This window comes from Amblyomma mixtum, chromosome 1 (genome assembly GCF_055824585.1).
Source record: "Amblyomma mixtum isolate Tamu chromosome 1, ASM5582458v1, whole genome shotgun sequence".
NCBI classification, from domain to species: Eukaryota; Metazoa; Arthropoda; class Arachnida; order Ixodida; family Ixodidae; genus Amblyomma; species Amblyomma mixtum.
Genome location: NC_143012.1, coordinates 68539367 through 68552751, shown reverse-complemented (window position 1 = coordinate 68552751; position 13385 = coordinate 68539367). Strand labels below are relative to the sequence as shown.

Here is a 13385-nt window from a genome sequence, read left to right as displayed (position 1 = left end):
AGAGGGGATATAGAGGGAAAGAGAGTTAAATGCTAGGAATAAAGATGTCGGATAAGGTTATATGTACATGCCAGTGACAGTGATCGATGAACATGTGGTTGGTATCTATGAAAACAGGGCCGCCCGTGCTTCACAACAAAACCACTGCTGTGTAACCTCCAAGTCCACTCATGCTGCAAATATAAATAAACAAAATAAATGATTAAAATAAATAAACAAATCCGATCCCCAGACAACCTGCTGGAGTTAAAAGGCACCCTCACACAGAAGGACAGGAAGCATTAGTATGCTGGCGGTAACATGATATACCAACCATGACACGTGCAGTAACACGGTACCAACAGCATTAGTAGACAAAATCCATCTGTGCGAAATGTGTGGCTCGGCCACTTGCTCACACTGCTAGGAACAATGCAATAAAATTATTACAAGCTCATTTTCAGACGCACAAAACGAGAAGACAATGAGAGAGAGGTGACGCCATGCATGACTTGCAGGAGAAATTTATTGAAAAGTTAGATCAGTGCACACACATACAAGCTTTAGTCTTTCAAGAAAATGCTAAATAAACAAAGCATTGGAATTTTTTGCAAGTTGGGTTGTAATTCTCTGGAAACAGTGCCATTACATTTTAGTTTTGCTTGAATTGCACTTTGTCACAATTAAAGCAATGCAATACTGCCACATAATTTACATGCTCTCAGTAAAATGAAAGAAAAGGCAGTAGGTCATAAGATTTCATTCTCTTTGAGCCGCTTTTCTGAAATGTAGTCCAAGTGTCTGTGTCTGTAGGTACAATGTATGTATGCCCAGGCCCAGTGCTTAAAGTTCGGCTCCATTGAAGGGGGGGGGGGGGGTCTCTAGTCTGAAAATTAAACATTTTGACAGGTTTGCCTGTCTGGTTGGGTCTGATGACTTACAATAAACTCTGACACATCTCCAACCACATACTTCAAGTTAATTGAAAACTCAACGATTAGGAGCCAGTTCGGCTCCTTCAGAGGTTACTGGGGGCAGTAGCTAGTGTCTTTAAGTATGCATACTTAAAGACACTCACATATGTAGAGCTCGTCGTTGCAGCTATCAACGCGCACGACTGTAAACTAAACTACTTGGACTGCGGGATTAAATATACACTTTTTATAACCCTGTGTCAGCACATCTTGCTTTTTCTACAGCGTATTCAGCAGTGAACTGCAGAACATTGGACACTAGAGTACCATTTAATTGGACAGTAGGTCGTGGCATTGCATCAGCGTCTCCCAAGCAAAACGGACGCGCACGTCACATAGCGCGAGGCAAAATTCATTTTGCTCTAATTTCACTACAGAGTTCGTAGCACAAAGAAAGGTGGAATTCCCTGAACGAGAGTTATGCGGTTGACGAATTTCACCTGTCATGTCGTATGAAAACATGCGTTTCTCAAACGGCGCAGGTAAAAGAATTGCAGTTTTACCATGAATTCGGCCATCAGGGGCACAGTCAGGAGCAGAGTGAAAGTCGGCAGCTTATTTTACGCGAAATACAGCGTAGCGGCACTGCACACACGCACAGAATTAAAACATCAAACGTGAACGCGCAACAACGCCAACCTAACACCACGAATGTTCGAGAACATTCTCCAAACTTCGCGCCAGCTGACTTCAACGGCACGCCCACTGCCGCGAGAGTATACGTACCACGTGATGCAAGCTGACCAATCGCATCACGCGACGTGCCTTGTTTGTAGGACTTTCTCGAACGCCGTTCCATAAACAAACCAAGGGTTTAAAAGGAGCGGCGGGACGCCAGGCCAGTCAGATTGATTCTGATTTCAGAAGCTCTGTGTATCAGAAGTGTGCGAAAGTTCAGCTCAAGCGTCATGGCTCTGTTCCCACTTCTCAACCGCGGTTCCTGGGCTCCCACGGACCTGGTGAGACGCTTCTTCGACGACGACTTCGGCGGGTCTTTCCTCGACACCGAGCTGTTCGACCAGCCGTACTACCACCAGAGGTTCTACATCCAGCCCCGTCACCAGCAGCCGTCTGGTGCCGTCTGTCCAGCCCAGCAGGGCAATGCTGTCGCCTGCAATCCGGACAAGTTCGCCATCCAGGTTGACACCCGGCACTTCACCCCGGAGGAGATCACCGTCAAGACGCAGGACAACTGCGTCCTCATCCACGGCAAGCACGAAGAGAAGTCTGACGACCGCGGCTGCTACGTGAAACGCGAGTTCACCCGTCGGTACGTGCTGCCCGAGGACGTGGATCCCGAGTCTGTCAAGTGCCACCTGAAGCCCAACGGACTGCTTGCCCTGGAGGCACCGCGCAAGAACGCCCCCAAGAAAGAGGAGGCCAAGCCCATCCCCATTGCTATCAAGCACGAAGGTGCCAGCGGCGACGTCGGCAAGAAGAAGTGAAGACGCCGTAGCCATTCCCGTGTGTGGCGTTTGAACTGTGTTCCTTCGGAGCTGCAGGACAGCTCCGTTAGTGTGTTTCAAGAACTGCAAAGCAGCACGTTCAGCTAGTCTTCTAGACAGGCACATTTCATACTTGAAAGCATTCATGTGCATATAACATCACATTTTTAAAATAAAGAGGTTTGTACTTTCCAGACAGTCTTTTGCTTTTTGGCGGTCATACCGTGTGCGTACACTGCGTACGGTGCGGCCTGACCGCCGAACGCATGGCTTATGAAGCAGGGCCCATGGCCTTTCTTGGATGCTTACCAATACTGGCGCTTGAAAATGTTGACAAGTAGAAAGTAGGCACTGACTGATGCCGACAGTGGTAGTGCAATGGAGCTGTACTACTGGCAGGGACAGTAAATGGACTGAAGAAGTAATTTGGAAGTTAATACATTGAGACCGCATAGTAGTATAATGGAGTACTACGCTGTTGGTAGCAGCTAAGCATAGCAGACAGCACTTACCATTTTTGGACTGCAGTGTCAAGCTGTCCGGCTTTAGTTTGTGGCTCTCGTGGCCTGTTCAGTATTCCCGCTGATAGTATGCTCAAAGATGTCATTCTGAATTCAAATAATTGCGTCAAGTACTCGCCAGTGCCACAACTGAGCCACAAACAGTAAGTGACAGTGTGGTGAACAGAAGCATCCTCAAGGTGAAGCTGATCTGTTTTGATGTCTGTTCAAGAGGCGTTACTCGAGCTAAATTACAGCTGTCACTGGCTGGATAGAAAAGGGAAGCTGCAAAATTATCTTGCTGTGTGTAACTATTTAACTCTGTACTTTTTTTCAAAGACTTCTCATGTGGCCTAAAGAAAAAGGGTTTTGATAAACTAGAGTAGGTCATGGAGGCTAATCTTTTCCAGAAACCTGAGCAGGCTCCCACTCTTAGCATTATCCATTAGCCACAAGGAAGGGTGTTCCTCCCTTGTAGCCCAAGTCCAACTTTCAATAATAGTCTCCTTCTTGAGTCCTGCGTTTCTGGGCATGCGAAACGTTTATGCTGGGCACTTCTTCCTGAGAACCCTGTCTGCACGTCATCAACTCGGAAAGGGCCGCTCGAACCCTTATCCTTCTAAGGTATATTTCCTCCAATACCGTTAAGTTATGAGGGAGGGAGTAAGTGCATGGGGGAATTAGAGCGAGTGTACATCTCCTTGTAGAGGACGACAGGATGGGAAGAGCAGAGCGAAGATCAAAAGGAAGGCTAGTCGTGTTTGGGGCTTGGTGTGTAACGATGTCAGCTTTCCTCTGGTCAACATTCTGAGTGCCTTCTTGGGTCGAGTGTACCTGGATTGTTTTCAGTATTTTCGTATTAACAGCATGCATCTACTGGGCGATGGTTAGTGTCTTTGTGACTCTTTTTGAGTCATTTAGTAGCTGGTAAGGAGACCGTGTAGACTTGGGCTTCTTCCTTTAGTTTAGGTGAGTTTGCACCTTGCCATAAGCATGGGGTCAAGAAAATTGCAGCGAGTTGTTTTTTGAATTTTCTGAGCACCACATGTGGTGTTCTTGGTGAGGGGCATAGCAATGACTTTTCATGCAGAAAGAGCCCTTACCTTGCAATCGTGTGGTTTTGACAGATCTGCTTGCTTTAAATTTTAGTTCACGTGTTGTTGCTTGCTTCTTGCGAAGGTGATACCATGGCTAAATTCGGAACTTGTGCAACCTTCAGTGGGGAGCGATAGCCTTCAATGACTTTCTGTAAACAGTGGCCTTCAGTAGAGAAGGCAGGCACCAATAACTGACATCACACTAAGGGAAAACAATGATAACTGCATTATAGTAAAACTTTCATGCAGATACACAGGGCTTTCTCCAATGATTCTTTGCCTGCCGAACTCTTTGTGTGGAGCATTTGATCACACTGCATGTACCGTGTGCTGGAATGTGTCTGAAGCCTGCCATTGTCAGGCTGTGAATACGAGGCCGGTCAGCATAGATCCAACTGTTAGACTGGGTTAAAAAGACAAGCACTGTTTTGCCTTTTTTTGCTGTGCCACATATTGAAGGCCAGAGCTACCTTGTGTCTAGTACTGAATGACAGCATAACAAAGCATGATGTCTTTCAGGCACTACAGATAAGATTTATGCCATTTTTTTTTGTACACGTGGAGGACCTGCATACCTGGATCCAGCCATGACAATGTGTCCATTAATTTGCTGTTGCACTTTCCAAGTACAGTCATAGAGTTTAGACCTCTGTGATCATTCTCTAGCGTAAGGGCACAATGCTCAGGCTTATTGAGTGATGCAGAAGTGTGGGCTAGTTGGTCGTCATAACATTTAGAGCTGAATAGTCATCGGTCATGAGACACAACAGCACTGTCTGTTTTGCACTCTGTTATCTCATAAGTGACAAAATAATGACCCATTGCAGGTTCTCAAGTGCATTGTCATGAAACTTCGGGCTGCAAAACTCTCAAATACTTAGAACCTAGCCACACCTGTGCAAATTTTCATGCCAGCGATGGCAAGGGGCATAAGACACTGTGGAAAAAGAATTGCCAGTGATGCAATGCAGCAAGGATTACCAAGGTGTTAGTGTGTTGGCGCTTGACTATCTGCCTTCGTCAGTGATCTGATAAAAATGGACGGAGGTCCATGTCCAACAGATCCACATAACTGGTTGTGGATGCACAAAACGAAATGAGAAAGGGAACATACATGGAGCACTGAATGCTTTTATGAAAAGTCATCCAGCTGTTAGTTTGCACAAGTTTGTGATAGCATGTACGTGCCTTGACTCTTGGTGATGTAGACCATAGCTCACATTTGTGCACCCAGAAAAAGACTAACTTCCAGAAGCACTGCTAGGGCCAATTAGAAACCATTTTGATTCCATTTGGCTCCTTTTGTGTTTTTGACAGTCCCAGCTGGTCTAGTTTAACTGGGAATCCCCAAAGACATCTCCAAAGGCAGCTCTGCTTTTTTGACGAAGAAAACAGCTTCTGTATTTGTCGCAGTTTGCTGCGATCATTACACTGCAGACATGACTAGATTGTAGGAAATGTGAATGAAAAAAAAAAGAATTGTGTTGGAGGAGGTATAAGCCGTGCTTAATGGCAAACTGTTCCAATCTCATACAGTTTGAACGAAAAAGAAGAATAACGAAGGTCCAGTTACATCAATGCTGCATCTGTATTAAATTTCATCTGTCTATTAAATTCTTTGAGCACATTATGATGTGAGCCACATTTGTAATAACACGGAGAAGGATGTAAGGGTGAAGAATATCAACAAGTGAGGGGTTAATGATGGCATGAAGTGAAGAAGGCTCCATAGAAATGACAACATCCAATTAAAATGGAACAATATTGTGAAGGAGCTGGAAAGCTACAGTAACTTCTTGTTCACTTGATTTCCTGTAAATTTCTTAGCCGACATATTGGTGATTAAATGAATAAAACCTGATGACATCTGCTGCAATTATCGGATCTGTTTATATTCTGAGTGCCCCCCTTTGTAGATAAATGCTCAAGGGACATTTTCAGGCACAGCATCGGGACGTTAAACCCCTCGAATGTCGCTGCTTGCCAGTAGATCATGAACTAGGCTCTTGTACTATCAGCTGCATATACTGAATGGCCACTAAATTTGCAACGCACCTTACTTGTTTGAAACTTGCAGCTTTTACGCTAGATACATCATATATGCTGCCTTTTTAATCAACAAGGCTAAGCAAGTAGCCCCCCCCTCCCCAATTTTCTGACAGTAGTCATGGATGAGTACAGTCATGGACAAGCTAACCTGAAACGAATGAACTATCGACATGCAAGAACTATAAGCGGCTCTGCAGCCATGAGAACACGAACCGACAACAAGATATAAAACAACCAAGACTATAGACATAGCAAAGCCAAACCTTTACACCATTAAAAAAAATTAATTACGCACAGAGCACGTGAACATGCACATACCAGGGACTTACAAGTGGCTCTATAAATCTGACCTTAGCGTGCATTCACACTCCCATGGATCGCGTTGAGCTCTCATGCCTGTACAATAAGCTATCTGTATCGGGACCGCCAGGCAGCGGTGACTGTCATAAATGCACAACACAGTGCACTGTTTGAGAACTCTGCAGACAAGTATGTGGACGACTGTACACAAAACATGATCCGTAATTATAGAGCACAACTTTCATTTGGGCCAGTTTAAATGGCCTGTGAAATATGTAAAACGGGGTCGACACATGGAACAAATCCAGTTTGAGTCTCAGCGCCTAGGTTGGTTGGCCTCAAGTAAAATGGCACATACCCTCTACATGGGAGTGGCCAAGACACAGGCGGTGAACTGATGGAAAGAGGAGCGTTTATAGAGGAAAGGGAGTAGTAATAGGGTGTAGGCTGACAGATTGGATGAAGCAACGACAGGGGTCCTGTTAGCTGGGAGGTCGAAGACGGGACGACGGCTTTATATGCGAATTCGAATGCAACGCATGGAATGGTTCAATTTTGCACTGACTGAAAGAGAGAAAAATAAAATAATAAAATAAATGTTCGAAAATCAGAAAAATAAAAATAAATAGATAGACAAAAAAATAAAATTACAATTAGCATGGGAGTCGCTGTGTTTCTAGAAGAAAATTTTGAACAGCACAGCGCGCAGTCCTCTTGTTTCGTCCAAGCGAAGAAGCACCAAAGGAAAGAACAACCGCAGTGGACACAGGCAGACCCAGCAGGTGAAATGAAATTTCTGAAAGGCGCCTCCTCAAAGAAGAGAATCGGTGGCAGAACAGCAGGTAGTGATCCACAGTCTCAGGTTCGACACAAAAAAGGGCACAGTGGAGAAACCACCAGACCAGATCTGTGAAGGTAGAAATTTAGCAGAGAAACCCGGCATCGCAAACGCGTGGAAGAGACCTCCACTCTGCACGGCCGCCAGTCTTTGCTGCTCCAAGGATGCAGAAGAGGCTCATATTTGGGAGATGAGGTAAGAAATTTAGATGGAGCGGGATCAGATGGTTAAAGAGGCCTAATGCCCAAGTCTCAGTGGATGATGATAATGAAGAGCAAATAGATAGAGAGTCTGTCATAACCATGGCTTGGGTAACGGTAGGACCTAATTTACGTAAGGCTAAAATTACTGCTAATAATTCGGCCAGATAATGGAGCGAAGTCAGGAAGACGGAGAGAAAAGGACCATCCCAATGTAGGTGGAAAAATGCCCACACCTGCCTTTTCACAATCCTACGAGGCATTGGTAGCAATGAGAATATGAGAAGGAAAGGACCTTAGGTGGTCCTGCAACAAACCGTGAAGGAGAGGAAAGGTCTGCAGCTTTGCATCCGATGGGAAAATGTCATCAAATGCAATTTTGACTGAAGGAGAGGTGTTATGCATGGGATGGATACCTGTGAAATGAAGGGATCAAAGAGAGACTGCACGAAACATCTACGGAGCATGCAAACGAGACCAGGTGGGATTTAAAAAGACTGCAGGTTGACTAAGAAATATTACACTGGAGGTGTGAAGAGGTGAGTCACACAAATTTAGAAAGGTTTGGACTGTTAAAAGGTGAAATCTAGCAAATAAAGATGGAATTCGCGCCTCAAGGTGCAGGACAACATTAGCTACATATTTTGGAAGTCCCAAACAGAGGCGCAACGCCTCACGCTCCAAGAGCACAAGAGGGCGAAGTTTATAGGCAGGAGCTCCCGAGAATAAAACGCAGCCGAACTCCAAAACTGGGCGGACATACATTTTATAGATCAGCAGGAGTGTGTGCCTCCTCATGCCTGACCTAGCGCTGCAAAGCCTATGCAGGATGCATGGCCCAAACTCCTTTTGAAGAAACTTGCTCAATGTGTGCCCGCCAGGAAAGAGTAGAGTCGTATATATTACTCCAAGATACTTCACTGTTTGAACTTGAGGAACTATATGATTTCTATAAGCAACGCAGATATTTACTGGATGAGAAACCGGAAAGACCAACAAGGTGCATTTGTTCACATTGAGGGACAGATGAATACTTCCTAACCAGTTGTCAAGGATATTGAGGTAATTCTGCAAGATTCGATAAAAAGAGTGAATATCACTTGCAGAAGCAAAAAATGCGATGTCATCGGCGTACACGTAAGTTGTCACATTATGGATGCATGGAATCGAGCTTAGAAAGATGTTAAAAAGATCAGGGGGAAGAACTGAGCCTTGCGGTACACATCTTGTCTGTCGAAATTTCCTAGAAGAAACACCATTACGGCAGCAAAGAAATTCTTTCTTTTCCAAGAAAGCATAGGTCCAGGCTACGAAATAGTTTGGGAAATTAAGGCCCTGTAATCTGTGTAACAGCGTCGAGTACTCGACGCTGTCGTATACGCTTTATCCAGAGTGACAAGCGCGGCAAACTGTTTAGTACTGCGAGCTAATTTAATACGACCCTCAAGGTCAGTATGAGCACACCAAATCGAACAGCCCGGCCTGAAACCAAATTGACAAGAATCCAAGAGATCATTTGCGCCGCGAAGGTTTCGTGCCACTAGCTGGCCACTGAACATTTTTTTTTTCTTTTACACGCTTCCCAAGTATGGGAGCTCTTTAGTTGTCTCATAGTAAGACCGCCACTGCACATTATGATCGCTTCTTATGCGATTAACGAGCGTCTCATAGCTGTCATGTCGTTAGAATGAAAACATTTTTTTCAAACGGCGCGGGAAAAAGAATTGCAGTTTTACCATGCATTCGGCCCTCAGGGGCACAGTCAGGAGTGGAGGGAACGTCGGCAGCTTATTTTACGCGAAATACAGCGCAGCGGCACTGCACACACGCACAGAATTAAAACATCAAACGTGAACGCGCAACCACGCCAACCACACAACGAATGTTCCAGAACATTCTCCAAACTTCGCGCCAGCTGACCTCAACGGCACGCCCACTGCCGCGAGAGCAGATGTACCACGTGATGCAAGCTGACCAATCGCATCACGCGACGTGCCTTGTTTCTCGCACTTTCTCGAACGCCGTTCCATAAACAAACCAAGGGTTTAAAAGGAGCGGCGGGACGCCAGGCGAGCCAGATTGATTCTGATTTCAGAAGCTCTGTGCAGCGGAAGCTTGCGAAAGTTTGACACGAGCATCATGGCTCTGTTCCCACTTCTCAACCGCGGTTCCTGGGCTCCTACGGACCTGGTGAGGCGTATCTTCGACGACGACTTCGGTGGCTCGTTCTTGGACGGAGAGCTGTTCGACCCCCCTTACTACCACCAGCGGTTCTACATCCAGCCCCGTCACCAGCAGTCGTCTGGTGCCGTCTGCCCCGCACAGCAGGGCACCTCGGTCGCCTGCACCCCGGACAAGTTCGCCATCCAGGTCGACACCCGGAACTTCACCCCGGAGGAGATCACCGTCAAGACGCAGGACAACTGCGTCCTCATCCACGGCAAGCACGAAGAGAAGTCTGACGACCGCGGCTGCTACGTGAAACGCGAGTTCACCCGCCGGTACGTGCTGCCCGAGGACGTGGATCCCGAGTCCGTCAAGTGCCACCTGAAGCCCAACGGACTGCTTGCTCTGGAGGCACCGCGCAAGAACGCCCCCAAGAAAGACGAGGCCAAACCCATCCCCATTGCTATCAAGCACGAAGGTGCCAGCGGCGACGTCAGGAAGAAGTGAAGACGCTGTTGCAGTCCCGGTGTGTGGACATTTGAACTGTTTTTGTTAGGAACTGCAGGCCAGCTCCATTGTTGTTTTTCGAGAACTGCAAAGCAGCATGTTCAGCTAGTCTTCTAGGCAGGCACATTTCATACTTGAAGCATTCGTCATGTTCATATAACATCATATTTGAAAATAAAGAGGTTTGTACTTTCTAGACAGTCTATTCTTTTCGGCGGTCATACCGTTTGCGTGCACTACTCGGACTGTGTTGCCCGACTGCCGTGCGCATTGCATGTGTAGAAGGGTGGTGCTAGAACGTTGACAAGTAGCAAGCAGCCACACCGGTGCTAACAGTGTGCTGTGCGATGTCACTGCACGTTAAAAAACCCCAGGTGGTCGAGATTTCCGGAGCCCTTCACTACGGCTTCTCTCATAGCCTGAGTTGCTTTGGGACGTCAAACCCTAATACACCAAACCAGTAAATAGTTTGGTTCATGGTTTATGGGGTTTTAACGTCCCAAAGCGACCCAGGCTATGAGGGATGCCGAAGTGAAGGGCTCCGGAAATTTCGGCCACCTGGGGTTCTTCTATGTGCAGCAGTAAATGAACTGCAGAAGTGTATTTCAAAGTTTCCCCTTGAGACCTGACATAGTAGTAATGGTCTACGCTGTTTGTAGCTGCTAAGCATAGTGGACAGTACTCGTTTGTTTCTGACTGCAGTGTCAAGGTGTCTTGCAAATTAAAAATTGTCTGGGTCTAGATATCTCGACGCGAAAAGCTGCGGTGGCCTTTTCATTCTTCCTCAGCTGACATGGTTGAATGTCGCTGTTCAGTTTCATTTTCACACCGTTTAGCGAAACGCACCCTCTCGTACTTCTGGCGTTTCAGACTCGGCTTTGCTGCGTTGTTCAGACGCGTTCTTCTTCTTGTTCGGGTTTCTCGGACGCTCGTTGAGCTTTCAGCCTTTCATTTCTTCGCTCCTTTTCAGCCAACTAGCGTGGTAGCACTTCTGTATCGGTACTATCACTCTCTTCTCTTTCCATGTTGAATGCGCATGCCTATTCTCTGGCAAGCAGTTATAGTATAGCCCGCCTATATTCTATATTGAGAGAAGCCATCCTAAAATGAAATAATTCCTTGAAGTTCTTGCCAGTGCCATTTCCTAACCACTTAATGATGTGTGTTCAAGGTGAAGCTGATCTGTTTTGCTGTTGCCTGCTGAAGCGGCATTGGGACAACTTATTAGCTGTTTCACATGTGTTGTTCCCTAATTACAAATGGGAAGCTGCTAAATTATGGCTGTGTGTAAATACTGCACTTTTCCTAGTCTTGCAGTGTGGGATAAGAAGGCTGTTCTCTTACAGAAACCTCGGCAGGCTCCAGCTCTTAGCATTGTCTATTAGCCACAAGGGTGTTCCTCCCTTGTAGCCGTAAGTCCAACTTTGAGTAATTTTCTTCTTCTTGAGACCTGCATTCCTCGGCACAACCACAAAAAATTCAGGGGGCACTTGATCTGAAGTGCGCAAGGGGAAAGCCTTTCCACACAACTTTGGCTGTACGGCCGTAGGCACACTTCAGGTGGCTATGGGGTGACTTCGATTGGCTAATCATGACTAACTAGTCATTAAGCAATGACTAGTTAACTACTCATGATTAATGACTAATCTGTGATGACTTGTTAATGACTAAATATTTGGTGACTAAGTCATGATTGGTAACGACTAAATAGTCATGGATGGCTAATGACTAACCAGTCATTACTAACTAGTCATGGCTGGTTAATGACTAGTTAGTCATGACTTGTGACTAGTAATGACCACTTACGACTTCCACTTCAGATGTAACGGACGGACAGAGAGTCGAGCGCTTAAAGGCTTTCGCCTTAAATGTAGTGAAGATTCACCTCGGCAGTCGATGTGGAGCATTTGGGGCATGGGACATTTCCATGTGCAACATTAGGACGTTACACCCCTGAAATATCAGTGCATGTCTGTAGATCATGAACTAGATTATCTTCTCTTGTTATTAGCTGCATATACTATACAGAATGGTCACCAGATTCACCACACACCGTATTTGTTTGAAACATAGCCTTTAAGCTAGATACACCACATATTCTGCCTATTTAATCAACAAAGCTAGGCCAGTAGCTGTCACCCTACCAAACATAGGTTTCTTCAATGATGAGTACAGCCATGGACAATCTAATCTGAAACAACTTGGACCACGATAAACACAACCAGTGGCTCCATAGCCTTGAGAAGATGAACCAACAAATGCTGTTGTAAGAGACTGTTTCGGACACTCATGCCTGAACTGAGGACACATGTAAGCATAGTTTCGTTATTGCACAGTACTGTCCGCCTATTTAAATGCGCAGATAAATCTATTGATACGAAGGATAGAAGAACCCAACACAATCTGTTTTAAGTGGAAACACTTTTAATAAGGGAAGCATGTACAAGCAGCAAACACAAATACAACAAGGGTATACATAAATCTAAACAGTCCATCAACACACGGATGTGCACATTTCATTTGCTCTAAACAACACTGCGAGAGCTGCAGCTATTACAAGAGCAGCACAGCCCAACATCTTTTGACTCTAAATACACATTCGTGTTGCAATGAAAAGGTTACCTTCAGGATATAACAGTAAATGTTTTAATCAATGTAGTCATAAGGGGCTGGATGTAGTAACAATGACTAGACCTGCTCTTGTCAGTACATTTGGCATCATCAGCTGTTAACACTAGGTCTTCTGATTGCTGCTTGTGGCACAAAATAATACAAATGAATGACACCCCTTCGGAATAGCGGGAGCTTGCAGGAAGTAAAATGTATATGGAAGGACATAAAGATATGGCTATATAAACAAGAACAACGCATCCAATCTGGCAGTGACTAGGAATATAATAACTTACAAGTGCAACAACAGTTATAATAAGTCTTAATAAGCTTGCAGCACACTAGGAATTCACTATGCAGGAATGGTGTTCAAGTCGACATGTCAAGCGATGAACTTTTTTTCAGTAAACATGATACCGTGATGCAAACGATGACTAGCAGTGCACTAACGGCCTTCAGGTATGCAAAGACAATAAACACATCCACTACAAAACAAGCAATTCGGCACAAAAAGAACTGAAGACTTAAATTCCTGTTTTACAGGCTTTTTAAAGTGCATCACAACATTGCAACAATGACTGATACAAGCAAAAAGGCACATCTTTTGTTTTCTGCAGACATTTTTACCCTAAAAAGTGAACTTTGAACCGCTTGCTCGATTTCATTGAAACTTGTGAATATCACTGCTGGGACCACCTCTGCCAAGTTTTAATATTCAGC

The 13385-nt window shown here is 45.3% G+C and overlaps 2 protein-coding genes across 2 annotated transcripts; both read left to right on the top strand.

The window, feature by feature from the left end:
- The first annotated feature begins 1716 nt into the window (after positions 1-1716).
- On the top strand, positions 1717-2592 carry LOC149366626 (alpha-crystallin A chain-like). The gene has a single exon (XM_089563984.1). It carries the CDS (start codon positions 1862-1864, stop codon positions 2396-2398), a length of 537 nt encoding a protein of 178 aa, XP_089420110.1. The 5' UTR covers positions 1717-1861; the 3' UTR covers positions 2399-2592.
- A 6814-nt stretch (positions 2593-9406) lies between these two features.
- On the top strand, positions 9407-10251 carry LOC149366625 (alpha-crystallin A chain-like). The gene has a single exon (XM_089563894.1). The coding sequence runs from the start codon at positions 9522-9524 to the stop codon at positions 10053-10055; it is 534 nt and encodes a 177-aa protein (XP_089420020.1). The 5' UTR covers positions 9407-9521; the 3' UTR covers positions 10056-10251.
- The last annotated feature ends 3134 nt before the right edge of the window (positions 10252-13385 follow it).

Coding starts and splice junctions, on each gene's coding strand:
- LOC149366626 (XM_089563984.1), top strand. CDS start 1,862: ATGGCTCTGTTCCCACTTCTCAACCGCGGTTCCTGGGCTCCCACGGAC.
- LOC149366625 (XM_089563894.1), top strand. CDS start 9,522: ATGGCTCTGTTCCCACTTCTCAACCGCGGTTCCTGGGCTCCTACGGAC.